Raw genomic sequence first — 17,142 nt, 5'->3', positions numbered from 1 at the left:
TTTAAGCACACTTTGCTTGCTATACACTACTATTAAGGTATTTAATGGATGCAAAATAGAGATACTAGCAGAGCTGCTTTAAACATTAAATCCTTTCTGGTGAGAGTGCAATGATTCACTCCTAATGGCAGAGAAATGCATGAAGCAGAGCAGTTCAGCAGAAAGCTCTTTCATTGAAGGCAGAAATGATCCCGAAATGTGTAAAATGAGACAGAATTAAAAAGTTAATTTCTTTCTTATATTCTGCTGCAATTACATCAAGTAATCTTGATTTAACAGCATAAATCCCAAAGCAAAAAAAATCAGTTGACCAGTTTGTTCTTCCTGTTGTGTTTTGATGTGTTTGTGTGTTTTGGTGTGTTTGTGTGTTTTGATGTTTTTTGTTCGTTTTTCGAAATGATTTATCAAAGAACCTATGTTAGATTTCTGCATCCATTGCTAAGTGGTGTACTTGCAGAGTGCTTCCCAGACAGTGCAGATCCCAGCCCTTCTTCAGTGCTATAGTAGAGTGAGTCCTGGCCATGGACCATTTTTCTTGCTCTGGTTTGTTTGGAAGGAAAAGGGAATATGTAACCGTAGCAGCTGGAAGCACTGTAGGACAAATCTATAGTATAGCTTAGATGTAGTCTGCATGCACAGAATCCAGTCTGTAGTACATCTCCCTTGTCCATTGAACATCCACAGCCTTTCCCACACTACCATGCTGTATTTCAGAATGGGCTGGGCTATGAATTTGAAAGATAAACTTATTATTTCCCAAGACTGGGAATGGAATCTGTGAATATTGATCTGTAATATGGAGGATGGTTTTATGTCACATTGGAAATGTTAGTATAAATTATTTTCCAGTGACCTGCTGCAAAGAAGTTACAAACAATTTCTTTCTATCTAGCTATATTAAGGTTCTGCTGTGTTGCAGATACGGTGCCTGGATGCAATGCATGTAGACAGATTTTGCTTTGAAAGCTATTAAACCTTTTACTGTGGAGTGAATAATCAGAAGATAGACTGAATAGTGATTTACTTGTACCAGGTATCTTTGTGTGTTGTAAGTCTGTTTCTACCCATAGTCTACAGCAGATATTTCTCTAGCAGTTGTCAGCTAACTGTTAAATGCTCTAAGCAATAGGGTTAAATACTGTAAGCAAAGAGCCTATGGTTCCTTTGACACATTCCTGCCTTTTTTTCACTCTTCATCAGGTTCTGCAAGACTTAGACAAGTTTCAGCAATTCATTTTGTGTTGTTCTGCCATTTTTGATACTCACAGTTTCCTGTCAGAACTGAAACACTTCTTCACTGTTACATATGAGAATTGGTAAAAAAACAAAAGTGAAAAGGAGATAAAAAGACAATACTGGTATTACTGGTGATATTTGGTAAAGCAGATTATCCCCAAAATGCATAGAATGTATGATAGATCAAGATAGTGCTTTAGTAATATAAAAAGCACATCAGACCCCATGAAAGGTTTGTGTAACCGTGAAGATGGGGTGTGAATTTCTTTTCTATATCTGTTGGATACAACTCATAAAGACTGCAGCCAACTGCCTACAACGCCATCTGTAACAATATGAAGACAGATGAGAATGCATATGTCTTTCCCCCCTGCCTTTTTAACTTGCTTTTAAAACTCTGAATCAATAGTGCTGCATCTTGGCTTTTTTTCTTTCTAGGTGTGTTATTCTAGCTCTATTAGCAGTACAGTCCTGTGCTAACTGAAGAAACTTCCTCATGTAGGGTAAAGGGTTGTTAGTGAAATGTTAGGAAAATCAGTCCTTTTGCAATGAAAGCAAATCAAAGAACTTTCAAAAAATATTTGTCCTGGAAAATACAAAACCAAATCATGGTCTTTGCAGAGTCATGGCGGGGAAAGGTGGGCTGGTGGGGGTGTTGTTATGGTAGCTGGACAGCTATTGGTAAGTATCTTTGCATATAATAATTAAAATTGTTAACTTCTTGCTTTCTTTCTGTTAGAACAGGTGAAACCACAAAGTACTGGCCCAGTAGTATCTTGTTTATTCCTGCACAGATAACTTCTGCTGAATTCAGTGAGGTTGCTTTATTCTTGTGGAAGTGAATTAAGTCCAAATAGCTAAAAGCAAATACCAAACTCCTGTCTTCCAGTTGCTGTACAAGGAGTTGAAAGAATTTTGGAACATTCCTAGCCCTGGCATCCTCATGGGAGTCCATATAGCTTTCAGTGTACTTTTTTTGAAAAGCAGCTTAAACTCTGGTGATCTTTATTAAATTTCCCCTAAAATTGGCCAAAACCCTGCATTATTTTCTTTTCCTTCTGAGGATCTTAGGGAGTTTTATCTGAAAAACACCATGCTCTAGAGAGAACTTAAAATGGTATCAGTGATAAAAATTGCTTCTGCTAATTTCCTGTATTGCAGGACAACTTTGGCCTCTAGTTTTCAGTACAGATTTTAAGGTCATTAAAATGACTGAAAAGTGTTTTGTGTATCATGGTATGTGGCTGTACATGAAACAGAATTATGAAGTAGTTTTCTAAAAGGAACATGTATTGCATGAGTGCTTGAGAATGCTGATGACCGGAATTGATGGCTGAGGTGGCCACAGATTTGTTTTGGAATTACTGTATAGGAAAGGCCTGTATACTGGCTTAAAATTTCATTTCTGACTGAGAATGTTTAGCTGTAAGTATTTTTGGCATCACCTTCTTGTGCTTTGGTAACGCGTTGCTGAAAGATTTCTCTCATTCAAGTAGCACGGGCAGGGGGCACTCTCTCCCTAAAATTGAAAGGCTAGAATCCAGACCAGTTTGAAGCTTTGCTATATTAGTTAGTTTCTGAAGGTCGGCCTTCCTAGACTGAATAAATATAGAGGACCCTTCTGTGCTATTTTAAAAGAGCAGCAAATAATATAGCCAATGCTTTCTGTTTTAGCACTTCATACCAAGTACTGGTTGACCACCATCATATTTAGGGGGTTGCCAATGCACAGTACAGTAATCTTCTCCAATGTTGCTGATCGTGGGAGCTTCTGGAGGGTCAGGCACATCTGAGGAAAGTTAAGAATGAATTAGAGTTGTTACTGCTTTAATTTCCATATACAGGTCAACTAAATATTTTTCTTTAAAGTTTTTTCCCTCTGTTATTGGTACATTTTGTTAAATAGCAACAGTAGGTACAATTGAGAATGTATTATCTTAGTCCAAAGTGAATCCTGCTCTTTGATGCTTCTGTGCTATGCTGGTTTTTCTTTAATTAGCATTGATTATTCTTGTTCTTCCTGGGCATAATAATATGCAAATATGTAAAGTAACAAGGTGATTCTGTTCTGTAAGAAGAGACTTGCTCCAGGGTTTCCTTTTTTCAGATTTTGTTATTTTGGAGATATTTGTAGTAAATATCCTGAGTTGGTGTTTATAAAAGATTAAAAGAGACTTAATATTCACCTAAGCAGTGAATTCTAAATTTTAATACTGTAGGTAAAAGTAATTTTCTTTTATCAAATCTGCCCAGGGAGGTGGTTGAGTCACCATCCCTGGATGTGTGTAAGGGTCGTTTGGATGTGGTGTTGGTGGAGATGGTTTAGGGGAGAATTTTGTAGAGTAGGGATGATGGTTGGACTTGGTGATCCCAAAGGTCTTTTCCAACCTGAATAGTTCTATGATTCTATGTTTGTTTATAACCTGACCTTTAGTCATACGTGTGGAAGGATATAAACAAGTTAAATATTATGAAAAAATTTATAACAATTACTGACTCAAAATCATATTTCCCCCCAGCTCTTCTGTGACTCACAGTGCCAATCTGTTTATCTTATAACAGGTAGGTTATAGCTCTTTATTCCATTAACTAGTTACTGCTCATAGAATGAAGTAAACTTTGCTTAAAAACATAAACCCCAACAAAATGACAAGATTTTTTTCTTATCTTGGACAAGCATGAAGTATATACTTCAGAATGTCATGTATAAAATTATACATTCACCTGAAACTGGAAATATATAAAAAGGAAATTTATGGATTTATACTGGGAGTTTTTATCTTACCTTTTCACACAGAAAGCAACTACCTGTGAAAAATACTTCTGCCAAATTTTGTCATTGAAAGTATTACTGCCTTTATGATCCTTTTCTGTTTTTCTAAACATAAAGTTAGAATTTGTCTCCATTTTAGAGAAGGGTGAGTTTCAGTGAACTCAAGATACTCTCATATTCTTGTTTCCTTCCTTCACTTACCGATAACTTTGACTGTGATATCGGCCTTATCTTCTCCCACTGGATTCTTAACTGTAACTCTGTATACTCCCTCATCCTCCTTTTCTGCTCCTTCAATGATGAAAACACAGTGGTCTTCATGCTTCTCCACACGAACTCTGCCTTCAGATTCAAACAGAAGCTGTGGGCAGTGAAAGTGACAGGTATAGTCATTGTAAGTTGTGCCAGGGACAGCTTGATGACCCTGTATGTAAGCTGGTGAAAATCTTCAAATCATTGAATATTCTAAAAGTTATTGAAAAGCTATAAAGTTTTTCAAGTTCTATTTGTATGTGGAAAAGAGAAAATCTAGACTAAGTGGCTCACATAAATAACATTTGAAAAATTGGTTCTGAAAGTCTGCAGGTTGTTAAGATTCATTTTTCGTTACACATGGCCAGTTACATTGCAAAGAAGTTATTCAGTACTTCCACAAATTCCTACTTGGGATAGCTGCTAGTGTCAGTGTAAAGAGTTTCATGGGTAACAGTTGGGTAGTGTGTAAATTCAAGGTGGTTTGCTAATTCAAATCCAAATGGTTGAACAGACATTCCTGATCAACACTATCTACATTTGGCATCAAATAATGTGTGTTCGAAAATTTTCTCTCTCTCTCAAAAAAAAAAAAAAAGTACCATGTTTCTTGTAACTGTTAATGGCATCAGTGTGATTTCTGTCACTTGAGAATGTCAGATGGAGTAACTTTCTACGTTTCTCTGAGCTGAGGTCTAAACAGAATGACCACCCATTTTTTTTTGGCTTTGAACAAGAACCATTAGAAAGCATATGTGCCTGAATAGTGACTAGTACAAGAGAATCCTAACCCTGAGAAAGGCTTATTGTTGCATAATAAGTGTAAAGTATTTTTTACTCTATCAAATAGTTATTCATGACAAAAAGGAAACTTACTGGAAAACGAATCCTGTTTCACTGTTTTGTACATACATAGTCCAGTGTCTTAACCCGTTGTCATCCTTCCCTGTGTCCTGTAAGATCTTATCCTAGGGTTTTTTTCCCCTCTAGTTATTATTGAAGCTTACAGGTTAATGGGGAAAAAAAGGGATGTACATTCACAAATAGATTAAAAAGAGTTTTCAACTAACTGCTTTGATTCCTTGTAATCCATCCATCATGTGATGATAATTAGAGATTTCCTCAATCAGCATCTTGCTCTAAAATTACTCACAAGATCTCTTGTGCCTATTCAAAGCGTTTGTAAGTACCATTTTGAGGCAGAATGTTAGGCATGCTTTTTGTTTCACCAGTTCTAATATTGACTCACTTTGATTTTATTTCCTTCCGAATATGTCCTTTTATCTGGAAACCACTAAGCATATTTGTGTCTCTGCATAAGTAATAAGGAACCTACCTTACTATCAGTATTTAAATCATTGCCATTTTCTGTGGGAGTCGTGGAATCATCATTGCTTCGAACAAGGTCACTTTTCTAGACAAGCAAGGAAACGACATAAAGTCAGCCAAGGCTTTCTGAGCAGAGCAGTTAATCTGTTTCTGCAAGACTGAGGATAGGAGCCCATAGGTTTGTTGGGGGTGTTGAGTATAGAGGTATGAGCAAAGTGAAGCAGACCTGAGGAGGGAATAAACTGATAAAAAAGTAAAAAGCAGAAATAGAAATACTCACTACTGCAGTGAGTTAAGGGAAGGGTAAGTCAGCAAAACCAAACTGACAGCTTAACAAAGATGCATGATGTTTCTGCAGTAGAATTGTAACTGGCTGAGAATCCATGTCGTGTGATACTGTTACTCATCCTGTGTAACTACAAAAATAAGGATTACTTCTTTCTGTAACAATGGGATAGTCAGTCAGTGTAAATGTTTTAACACTCAGAAATAGCTGTGTAAGACATCAAACAGTGTATCCTGAAGCTGTGCTACAGTTTGTTTGGGATTTCATTAGCAAGTATATGTTACACATCCTTCAAATCAAGAACTGCTTCTTTTACTTGTATGTTGAAAGCTCATGCCTTAGAAATAACACTGTTTAGGGGCTCTCCGATACCCACTCATCATTTTATCAGAGAAACTTGAGTATGAGAGAGTTAATTCATCTTCGTTCCCAAAAAAAAGGCAAATGGCTTTTTGCTTCCATACTAATTCTGCACTACAGAAAAAAGTCCTAAGTGTTACTAAAGATGCTAACCTGAAGAAAAAATATGGCAGAATCATGAAGAAATGAGATTGGGGTGATTAATATAATGTTCAATGTTATTTTTGTCTGTATCTACACATAGGGGAAGTGTAATGACACTGTAGAATACTATGCAAATAACTTCTGTGTTTTGTGCTAGTTATAGCTCAAGAGCCTGCAGATGGTGAGGAGTGGGATGTTGTGATATAGCCAGAAAGGAAGCTCACTTAACATTTTCTGTCTAGCTTCTAAATTATTTTTTTTATGTTTTGTAATTGATTTGTTAAGGTAAATAGCAAGTGTCCTCTATTTTCATAATTGCAAATACAATTGTATCCCAGTGGTCTGCAAAGAAGACATTTTTTTCACAGACTGTAGAATTCTTGAGAAAGATTAAAAAGAGAAGCCGCCATCTCCAGAACATGTCCATCCTGTCAGGTGAAGGTGATGAGGATGACTCATCCTTTATTTATTTTTCTCTGAGGTAGGAAAAGAATAAATATATATGTTATCCTACTGTCTGCATGTACATATGGCTACTCAGATATACTCAGTACATTCTTTTGGAATAGAAAAGCAGGCAACAGTTCAGAAAAAGTACAGTTTAGGATGAGTCTTAGAAAACCAGCTAAATTACAAAAAGCTACATTGCAGATATATTTTTTTTTTCTTCAGGTTAAAAAAAAATAGAATTAAAACATTGAAATACTTGTAACTAAAAAAAAAAAAAAAGACATTCAAGTAAGATTTGAGAAAGAAACTGAATCTCCTGTTGTGACTTCTTTGCCTCAGACATTATGTCAATTTGCACATTACCTTGTTTACTTTTTGCCAGATGACAGTGGGTGTTGGGTCTCCTGATATGGGAACATCCAATCTCAATTTGTTCCCAGCCACCACGACAATAGTGTCAGGGGACTGGCCCAGACAGTCAAGGTGGATTTTGGGAGGTTCTGTAGCAAAGGCAGAGAAAATAAGTTTAAATATAGTTTGAGTGTTCTGTATAGAAAAAACAAAGTTAATATATAATAAATTAAAAATGAAAAAATATGGCTTCCTTTGCTGTTGAAAATGTATTTACTTACGTATAAGTAATGACTGCTGTTCTTACCTTCTCTTGGTACAAAATCAATCTTGACCTCTGGGGAAAAGGGGACGGGAGGAAGAGTAGGAGAAGTAAATCAGAAAATAGAATTTACATAGCATCTGCCCTCAAAAAGTAGTTTTAAAACCATTCATCAGTAAAACCTCATAAGGCATATGCATCAACAGATTAATGCAATAAAATGGAAAACAGGCTTGGTAAATAATGTGATAATGACCACACAAAATAATAGGGAAAAGCAAGACTGAGGCATAAGGAAAGAGATTCTGCATGCTCTTTCCTGGTATAACCATAATAATGACATCATTTTATCCCTCTGGAATTATCATTTCATATTCTAAGATAACTTACCCAAAAACTGAAGCTTGGCGGACAGGTTGTAAGCAAATCCCTGGGGGATGAAGGAATAATCAGCCTCATCATCTGGTGTTACATCCTCGATTGTTAGCTTATGGATTCTGGAAATATGAATAAATACATTGCACTCTCTTACCTCTTCAGGAGAAACAGGGCTGTCTCAAGAGACAAGGCGCAGGCTATAGGATATTAACAGACAACACTGCTTCTTCACCCCTTGCCCTAACATCAAGTCAACAACCACCAGGGCTCTAGACTGCTCAACTTTCAGTATTAAAGCAAATCCATGTCAGCCTGTTGTCTACGAGCAGGTTTTTCTTGTCAAGGTAGATGCATAGTCTAGTCTGAAAAGGAAGCAGTTTCTCTGCTTTAGTCCTGTCCTGCACTGTTACAAGGGCGGTTGTAACACTGCTGACAGGTTTCATTTGATCAGGTTATGTCTACAATAAATTCTGGAAAAACAAGATAAAAATTGGTACTACATCCCTGTGTTATTCTAAATGCAAAACTGAATACAGAATGGAAGTACCAAGGAGGACGTCACCTAACGTAATGCTTATGTATCTTCTGAATCTTCTTTGTCTCCATTTCCAGTGGTTAAACTGCTAAGAAACTTGAGCACAGAATTGCAAAATTCTGTGTTAATACAAACACTAGTTTTTCTGAAGGGGTTTATACATATGTGCTATCCTAATCTGTCTAAACACTACTGCTAATTTAAAAATTATCAGCAATGTGTTTTCTAGATTGTTTTAACACCAAGAAAACATGAAATCCTACTGGCAACGGAGGATGTATTCTGCTTATATACCACTGATGCTGTACATGCAAAACATACCAACACAGAAAGACTGCATGCATACCAAAGCAAATCTATGACTATACATTGGTTGTGCATGGGAAGGTTTTCAACTTTTTTCCTTTAATCTGCAGCTAGGACAAATTCTTCTTTTATATTCCCGTCCCCTGAGATAATACTTCCCATGGAGTGTAATCCCCAAGCTTGTACCTGCTTTCTGAAACAAGACTAACCTGCCAATGTGGGAGATCTTTATCCTTTCGTTTGGGACCACCTCCTTTCCATTTTTCAACCAGATTCCTTTCACATTTTCATCAGAAACTTCACACTTGAAGACTGCCTGGTCGCGTGCCTTCACTGTCAGGTCTGCAATGCTCTGGTAAACTTCCAGCTTTTTCTCTGATATTGTGAGAATAATCGATACACGCATCAACAAATCAGAATAGCAGAATAGTAGTAGAAAAGGCTAGGGTTGAGCAAGCTGTCTGTGGAAGAGCGAAATATGAAGGGGAAGCCACAGCATGCAGGGCTTTAACAGGACTGGGAGCTAAGCATCTGTTATCATCAGAGTATCTGTTACATCCGCACACAGGTCTGAGTTCACTTTGAGGCCTTTATTATCAGATGTTATGCCCCTTATTAAGTCTTCTTTTTCCCTGGCATGAGGACTACTCTGGAGAGGGCTGCCTTCAGCCTGTTTTAATTTTTCAGCTTCTCTAGTTCTGTAATAATACCTGTGCCTACCTTGTACAATTAGTTCAGCGACTGATACTCCACCGTTGGTCTTCACAGTGTAGTGTCCGCTGTCCTCCTTGGTTGACTCATTAATAATTAGATACTGCTTTTTTCCATCTTTCTTGAATCGGTATTTGAATGTTTCTTCCCGTGTCAGCTCAACCCCATCCTTTTCCCTGCAATGCCAAATAGTCTTGAATCATTTTTCTACAGTTGAGAGGAAAGAAGGAGTCAGCTCAAAGTTATCAGAGATTGGAAGACACAAGATAAATCCAATTTTTGTAGCATTTCAAGTTAGTAAAAAAGAGGCCATTGCACAAATGTTCATGGAACTACAATGCTTCTAGCTTAACCGTTGTCACTAGGTACTTGACTTATCTTTCAAAAGAGTTCACTCGCAAGGAATGACTTCTCTATAGCATACTATCTGTATTCTATAGATAAGCATGAAAGCATGTTAAATGCTGTAGGAAATACAGGTATGAAGACACATTTTAATCATCAGGGAATTTAATATCTTAAAAACTGCCATAAGGTAAATGGGACTTGCTTAAAAGTCTGAATTGTCCTGATGTGATTTACAATTACTACAAATTCATGGTTTGGGGGCATCAGTAAAAAATCAAGATGTATTTTGGATTTTGTAGCCTTTTCCATTTAAGGATGCCACAGTGTATTGAAGACATTACTAAATTAAGCTTCACCATCCAGCCTGGGAGGAAATTTAATTATTGTAATTTCCAGTCATCATTAGGGGAACAAGCAGAGAGGATTCATGCTGTTTAGTGAAGGTCACACAAAAATACATAAGACTTTTAAAAGATTTCCTCTTCCTAATCCTAAGTAAGATAAACAAGCTAAAAGAAAGTAACTTGTAATTTCTTCTTCCTTTTGTACCATTTTATGTTTTTCATTACTATTTGAATATATTTCTATTATGTTACTTGAATACTGCTGCAGCTTGTAAAAAAAAAAGTTTTTGTCTTTGACATCTACTCGTGGAAAAAGAAGTAAGAGTAAGATTTTTTGTTTGTTTTTTCCCTTATTTGTTACCAGTGACTGTTCACCTTAAGAGATGAGCTTACAAGACAGCAAATTGAAATGCTGCTTAGGGGCTCATTATAATACTGTCACTATAATTGCTAGCTAGGTGTATGCAAGAACACCTTGTGCTTCTGCTAGAGTCTGCTGAAGTAAATCAAAACCCAAAACTTAAAGCAGAGACAGGAACTCTACAACTTGTGACTTAGATATACCTGCTGCAACCGCATTTCAAAATAACTACAGGTTATTAGCTCCTAACTGTTCTTTACAGCATGGCTTGCAGGAACCTATAGTTGGTTTAGAAAAGCTCTGGCCTCCCTTACACATGACAGGAATATAACACTAGAAAGGGAGGAAAGAGAGGATGCCTGTAACAACTACATGAAACACACCACTCAGTGTTATGTCAGGATAATGTTTCCTTTGCTTTCTGAGTGGCAGGAGTCTGAGGCCTGTCACAAGCAAAATGCTCTCCTAAAGCTGATACTCTGACTCATGCAGATTGGTTCTGGAACAAGTGCTACAATGCAATGCTGAGCTGCTGAGAATGGATTGTAATCCAAAAGCTCAACATGCTGCTGTGGTGAGACCAAGCAAGTCTGTGGCCGGTGTTCCAAAGCTGAACTGTTAAATTTATTTTTTGGTGGTGTATTTTGACATGTGACTCATGAAAAGTATATGAATGTTCTATTCAGCCATTGGTAAGAAAGATCTCTTGAAATGTTTTCTAAATAATGAAAACAAGCTACTTGCAATTACTATTGTCTTAAATCCCTAAAAAGGGAATAGTATATTTAACTTCTGTTTGTTTTACTGACTACCACATTGCTGACGCTGTGTATGAGCAGTGTGTTTGCAGAGGGGTGTATCGACATAGTGGAGTGACAAAACTGTAAACCTCAAAAAAGAACTCCAGGTGTCATTTGGCTTAAAATAATACACTGTTGCAGTGAAAAGAGAAAAAACTTCATATAAAGTAGTATTTAGGGCCTTCATTTGGTAACTAGAGCAATTAAGTAGAAGAATCAGCTGATATTAAAGTCTAAGTGGGGGATTTTATAGAACCATAGAAGTGTTGTTTAAAGACCAGTGTAGGTCTTTTGATCTAGCCTCATACTTGTTGCAGAGCTAGTGCAATAACAGCTAGGTCAGCCACGGCTTAGTCTGTCCAAGTCCTGAACATCTGTAAGATCAAATATCTGTTCTCAACTTTGGCATTCAATGCCTGATTTCTTTGTCTGGAAATGCTTTCCTATTTCCTGTTTAGATTCTAAGGATAAAATCCTTAATGTCTTCTGAGATGTCACTGGTATAGGTACTATGTGACAATAGGGGAAAGTTGTTTTTTTTATTATTATTAATTACATTAATAATGCTTTCATTTGGAGCTGATAAGATGATATGTCCAGCATTCAGAGATGGAAAAATCAGGTCAAAATTGTGTATTTTATTGCATCTTTTCCTTCAATAATTGTATCATTTCTAAGACCATCTGAAGTTTAGAAGTACTCCATAGAACTACATACTGATAATGTGAGACCTTTCTGGGTGATCAAGGGAACATTTTTTCCTAATGAATTCTCTGAGCCCTTGTCTGATGGCCATGCCTAAGAGGCTGGTAAGCCTTATTTCTGTCTTGTGCAAGTCACATGATTGCTTTTGTTCATGTGCTTGTGATTTCATATCCCAAGTTTAAAGGGTGCAAGAGCTGTAACAGGTGTCCTGAGTTAGTGCCTCTTGGCTTAATTTGTCGTGTATTTCCCTAATGAGCCATAAAACTGGAACCCTTTCTCCACAGTGTGTTTCATGTTTTCCCTGAATGCTTCTCTCCACTGTCCAGAATGTTCTGGTTTTGCCAAAGAGCACTGACGGAGTATCACATAACAAAACCAGTAAAATACAGTGTTAATATCTAACTGCTCAGTTTTCTGTTGCTGTGATTTGGAGAGTTGCTCTGACCAGTTGCTGCATTTCAGGCTGAGACAGCTGCAGGTTTGCCCTTGTCGCACCAAATGCCCATCCCACAGATACCAGCTCTGCAAGATATATGGGAGTTGTTCAAAGGCATAGGATCAAAGTGTGGCAGCTGCCCTGTGCTCTGAGAGGGACAGATCTGGTTGTCCCCATCTCTTGTGACCAGGCATCTGTAAGTAGTTCCTGAAGAATAGCATGTGTGTGTCTGTGCATGAGGCTTTAGTAGTGTAATGCACATGCTGTACTAGCTCTTGGACTCTATTTAAATTCTCAGTTCCTTCCTTTGGGAGAGCAGATGAGTGGTTGGCACTTTCCAGGAATGCAATGGGCATTGTGGGGACAGTTAATAACCATGTGTCTGAAGCTGTTAACAAGCACAAGAGAATTTCATCTGGCAGAGAAATGAAGTGAGAACAGTGTGTGTAAGACCTGGTATGTGAGCACTGCCTGCTGTGCCTGCCCATGCAGTGTGAACCTTCCAGCTTCCGCTCAGCTGGAATGCCCAACAAAATGGACTCTATGGTCTAAATGTTTGTCATCTTAATCCCGCTTGCTGCGTATGCATAATGACTGGCTTTGCAGGATCACCACAACAGATATGTTAAAATAAGTCAAGGAGCTTCCCTCTCTGTCTCAAGAGACACTAACTTTTTACCTAAGAAAAAAATACTTGAACTCCCCCTACACCTCACTGCAGTTGAGAAGATCAGAAGATTCCATAAAGTCAGCAAACTCATCACAATACAAATCTGATTAATCTGGGCACTAGTTAGACATTACTGTCAAGTGTTTAGAAAGCATTAAAGTTAACAGTTCAGTACAATCAGTAGCATCCTATAGATGCTATAGCATATAGACTATAGAATATCTATACTTAATTTGTTTTCTGCCATGTTCTGGCCTCTTATTGACTCCTCAGTGTTTGACATATAGGAGGAGAATCAAACTTTTCTTGAAAACAATTATGTAGGATGCCTTCTTCCTTTTTATTCCACAACTCTTGTCCACAAACACTGGCCTTAGAATGTCCCATGAAGGTATATGTATGGTTTCATGTTGTTTGGATTTTTTCCCCTTTTCTGTTCCCTTACCATTTCACAGTAGCTCCTTCCTCAGACACTTCACACTCAAACTCCACTCTCTCTCCAACCATCACCATCTGGTCCTCCAGTGGGTGAGTGATCAGGATTGGAGGTTCTGGAAATGAAGAGACTTTTATTAAAACAGTATTCTGAAGACTGAAGATCAGAGGTGGATTTCACCACACTGCACTCCACAGGAAAAATCCCTGGCCAAACACTTGGTGATGCTGTCTCGGTTGGAACTTAACATTTGCTATGCTGGATCACATTATTAATATGGTCAAATTACCTTTTGTTTTTTGCTTTATGAGACAGAATACAAACACAGGATTAATCACTTTTCATGTCTATATTGACATTCTCAACTGGAGGCATTAGTTTTTAATACTGCTTGGTCTGGTTTAGGCTTGAGGCACACTTTTACCTTGAGCAGAATACAATTTTTTAAGTAAGCATCTAGCCTTGTTGTTGGGAAGATGTAAATCACATTCCAAATGAGAATTAATTGTAATTATTACTGTGATGTTTCCCTGTGCTTTCTTAGTTGCAGCTACAGAGAAAATTTTCCTTCATCTTATCTCTAAGAAAAGTATCTACTTCAATAAATACCAGAATTTGCTCATGTTTCCTTTCCTACAAGGTGAACTAATCTGAGGGTACAGCAGGTGACAGTAATTCAATGCTAAATGTTAAGGGAGATATCTTTCTGTTTGCTACCATTGCTCACCTTTTACAAATAATTCTGTGAAGCTCTTTTCCTCCCCTACCACACATTCATATGCTGCATCGTCAGCCAGAGAACAGTGGTTTATGGTCAGTATTCTCTTATTCCCAACAGCCTCAAAAATATATCTGAAAAGAGAATCTTAGTGTAATTATCAGAGAGTAATTCTTTTGGACCCAGTCACTGTCTTCCCCTGTCTGTCAGACAAAAAAGTTCCTACCTTTTTTTCTGACATGAGTGGCAAGTTTTGTTATGACTCAAACCCTGTATCTCTGTCCGGGTGCAGTGGACAACAGTAGTGTTTGAAAAACTAGCATAGGAAATTATGGAGAAATCTTCACACAGGTGTGAGACATACAAACTTCTGTGAGTTGTGTTGGCTGCTTTTCTAACATCTAGACATACAACAAACCTGACTACTCTTAAAAAAACTTTGCCATAGTTTCAGCAGAAAATCACTGGAAACTGGTGTTACAAACAAGGTACACTGAAGTATATCCCGTATCAAGAGAGAGTAATTTTGAAATCTGGATATACACATAAAGATCAGAATATAATCTGAGGACTTACTTGCTTAGTAGATAGATGTAAGCATCCAGTTCCACATGTAGATATACAGCACAGAGGGAAGAAAAAGAAAGTCATGAGAACAGCAAACTGACCCTGAACTTGTAGATTATTCCTCAGCTCCTATTTCTCCTTTTGTGTTTTTTTTTTCTTCTTCCCCCTAGGAATAGCTAGTTTTCCCACTTTGTCCAAACTATATCTCATTCCTTTTTGGCTTTTCCATATTTCTAGCTTACCTGCCACTCACTTGAATCTCTTGTCCATTCTTCAGCCATTTCACATCAGCATCTGGATTGGCAACTTCAACCATTAATTTAATCTTTTGCCCTTTGTCCACTTGGTAAGCTGGATCCAGTTTCTTGAGGAATGCTAAGATGAAGAATGATTTAAAAAAATAATAATATATTATTTTTTATTTTTTTTATTTTTTTAGATTCTCTGTCAGGAAAGTAAATCTTGGTTCCCTTCCCTGTTGTTTCCCATCTTCTTCATCCTTCCTCACTTTCTGCATCCCTGTTTGCATTTTACCATTTCTCTGTTCTTCATTCTGTTTTTCCTTAACATAGGATGAAAAGCATGGGATAGAAACTAAAGTAAGCAAAGTATAATTTCCTAAATCAGATGTGAACATGTACGTCAACACATCCTAAATGGAGGTATAGCTATGCCTGCCTGTGTAGGAAAGTTATACTGATCACTCAGTACCAGTGAAAGGCAGTTTGCCTTCTCTCTTTCAGACTTTTAAAACAAAGTGGTTAAAATTAGGACATTAATACTTCACAAGACTAGAAAAGGCTCAGGAATTCCAAATGTATTATCCCATTGGAAACTGAATTCTTTGAAAGTACCAAATTGATCATATTGATCAGTTTTAGTGGCAGGGGATGTGGGGACTGTTGTTTTATGCTCAGGGAAAGATAAGGGGCAGAGCAGAAGAAACTAGTAAAAAACACAGGTTCAGAAAATGCAATTTCAGAGCAAGGCAGCTCAGAGCCTTGGGCGTAGCTTTAATCGTTGGTAATCAGCGTTTCACATGTAAAGACTGTAAAACAATTGGAATAAGAAGCTCCTGTTTCTCCTGCTCTTGTATCTGGCTGCTGTCCAGTTGATGTTAATATTTGAAGAACTCCCAAAGAAGAAGATATGAACACATATCTTTGGAATAAATACAGCTTGCCAACCTGTACTTTTCTTCTCTTCCTTCTTGATGCGTTTGAGGCGTTTCAGCATCCCACGCAAGTCAGTGATTCCATACTGAAAAGCTATTTTCTCATATTCAGAAGGAGGGGCTTTCCTCAGGATTTCCCAGACATCAACATCAGATTGTGATTCAGATTTTGCTTCACCTCTGCAGAAAGGGATTAAAGTATCTGAATGCCATTATTGAGAGGATTTAAAAACATAAGATTGCAATAGGATTGGCAAGCTACACATTAGCTTGATGAAGCCATTTCTTAATAAAAATTTAGCAATCTAAATTTTTAACATATTATTACCTAAAATAATGAAATAAAACTGGTGACTAGTTTTACTTATGTTTATATAAAGAGTGATTAAAATCCAATTGCTGTCCTGAAGGGTTTACTTTCTAATAGCTGAAGCCAGTAAATATTAACTTCCCTTTAATGATGGGTAATGGAAACAAAAGGAGACATCTTCCTGAGGGAAAAGGTGTGACACAAAATGTATGACAAAGCAAGGAACTGAACTGATATCCTGAGAATGCCTTAGAAACAAGGCGGTTGGTTTATGTTAAAAATAAGCAAGTCCTTTTCTATTCAGAACACTTTTTTCCTTCCCTAAAATGAATCACAGATTATTAAAATATTTTTCATCCATTTTAAAGACAATTGTTTGCTATAGTAATCTCTAAAACATAAAGCCATGTAGACTGGTGAGCAGTGGCAAACAAGAAAATATTTACAATGGACTACTTATTTTTTAGTTTAACCAAAGAACTAGTGATTGGAAGATTGGAAGAATTCATGTTTGGTTTAGCAAAACCAAGTGAAAATTTGGTTGTCTGGGTTTGTGGAAGGCATATTTTCTGTATTATTATTATTATTATTATTATTATTATTATTATTATTATTATTATTATTATTATTATTATTATTATTTAAAAGGTCATAAATAGAAAAAGAAATTGGCATAATCTTACCCTTTTGATGAGCGCAAGAAGCTGCTGCACTCCAGAATGACGCAGAGAACCATTTGGAAAAATATGCAGCATCCCAGTGGGCAAGAAAGAGGGCATCATGTTAATGCACAAGGACTGTGAACGCAATCTTCGCCTTTAGCAGAACATGCCTGTGCTTAAGTAGCAGGGAGATGAAGGAGCTCATGCAAAAGCTCTGAAATAGGCCTATAAAATAAGC

At 37.2% G+C, this 17,142-nt stretch overlaps 1 protein-coding gene across 1 annotated transcript in view; it reads right to left on the bottom strand.

The window, feature by feature from the left end:
- Positions 1 to 17,142, bottom strand: part of MYBPC3 (myosin binding protein C3) — a 59,519-nt gene that overhangs the window by 19,871 nt on the left and 22,506 nt on the right. The window contains exons 11-24 of the mRNA XM_051622493.1: positions 16,926 to 16,949; positions 15,946 to 16,112; positions 15,001 to 15,133; positions 14,768 to 14,770; positions 14,201 to 14,325; positions 13,483 to 13,588; positions 9,383 to 9,549; positions 8,872 to 9,037; positions 7,834 to 7,940; positions 7,489 to 7,518; positions 7,194 to 7,330; positions 5,598 to 5,675; positions 4,211 to 4,370; positions 2,921 to 3,025 (exon numbers count right to left, since the gene is read on the bottom strand). Coding sequence (XP_051478453.1) covers positions 2,921 to 3,025; positions 4,211 to 4,370; positions 5,598 to 5,675; positions 7,194 to 7,330; positions 7,489 to 7,518; positions 7,834 to 7,940; positions 8,872 to 9,037; positions 9,383 to 9,549; positions 13,483 to 13,588; positions 14,201 to 14,325; positions 14,768 to 14,770; positions 15,001 to 15,133; positions 15,946 to 16,112; positions 16,926 to 16,949 — 1,508 coding nt within the window. The remainder of the gene's footprint in view (positions 1 to 2,920; positions 3,026 to 4,210; positions 4,371 to 5,597; positions 5,676 to 7,193; positions 7,331 to 7,488; positions 7,519 to 7,833; positions 7,941 to 8,871; positions 9,038 to 9,382; positions 9,550 to 13,482; positions 13,589 to 14,200; positions 14,326 to 14,767; positions 14,771 to 15,000; positions 15,134 to 15,945; positions 16,113 to 16,925; positions 16,950 to 17,142) is intronic.

This window comes from Apus apus, chromosome 5 (genome assembly GCF_020740795.1).
Source record: "Apus apus isolate bApuApu2 chromosome 5, bApuApu2.pri.cur, whole genome shotgun sequence".
NCBI lineage: Eukaryota > Metazoa > Chordata > Aves > Apodiformes > Apodidae > Apus > Apus apus.
Note: the sequence above shows the minus strand (reverse complement) of the source record. Positions and strands in the feature narration are given on the sequence as shown.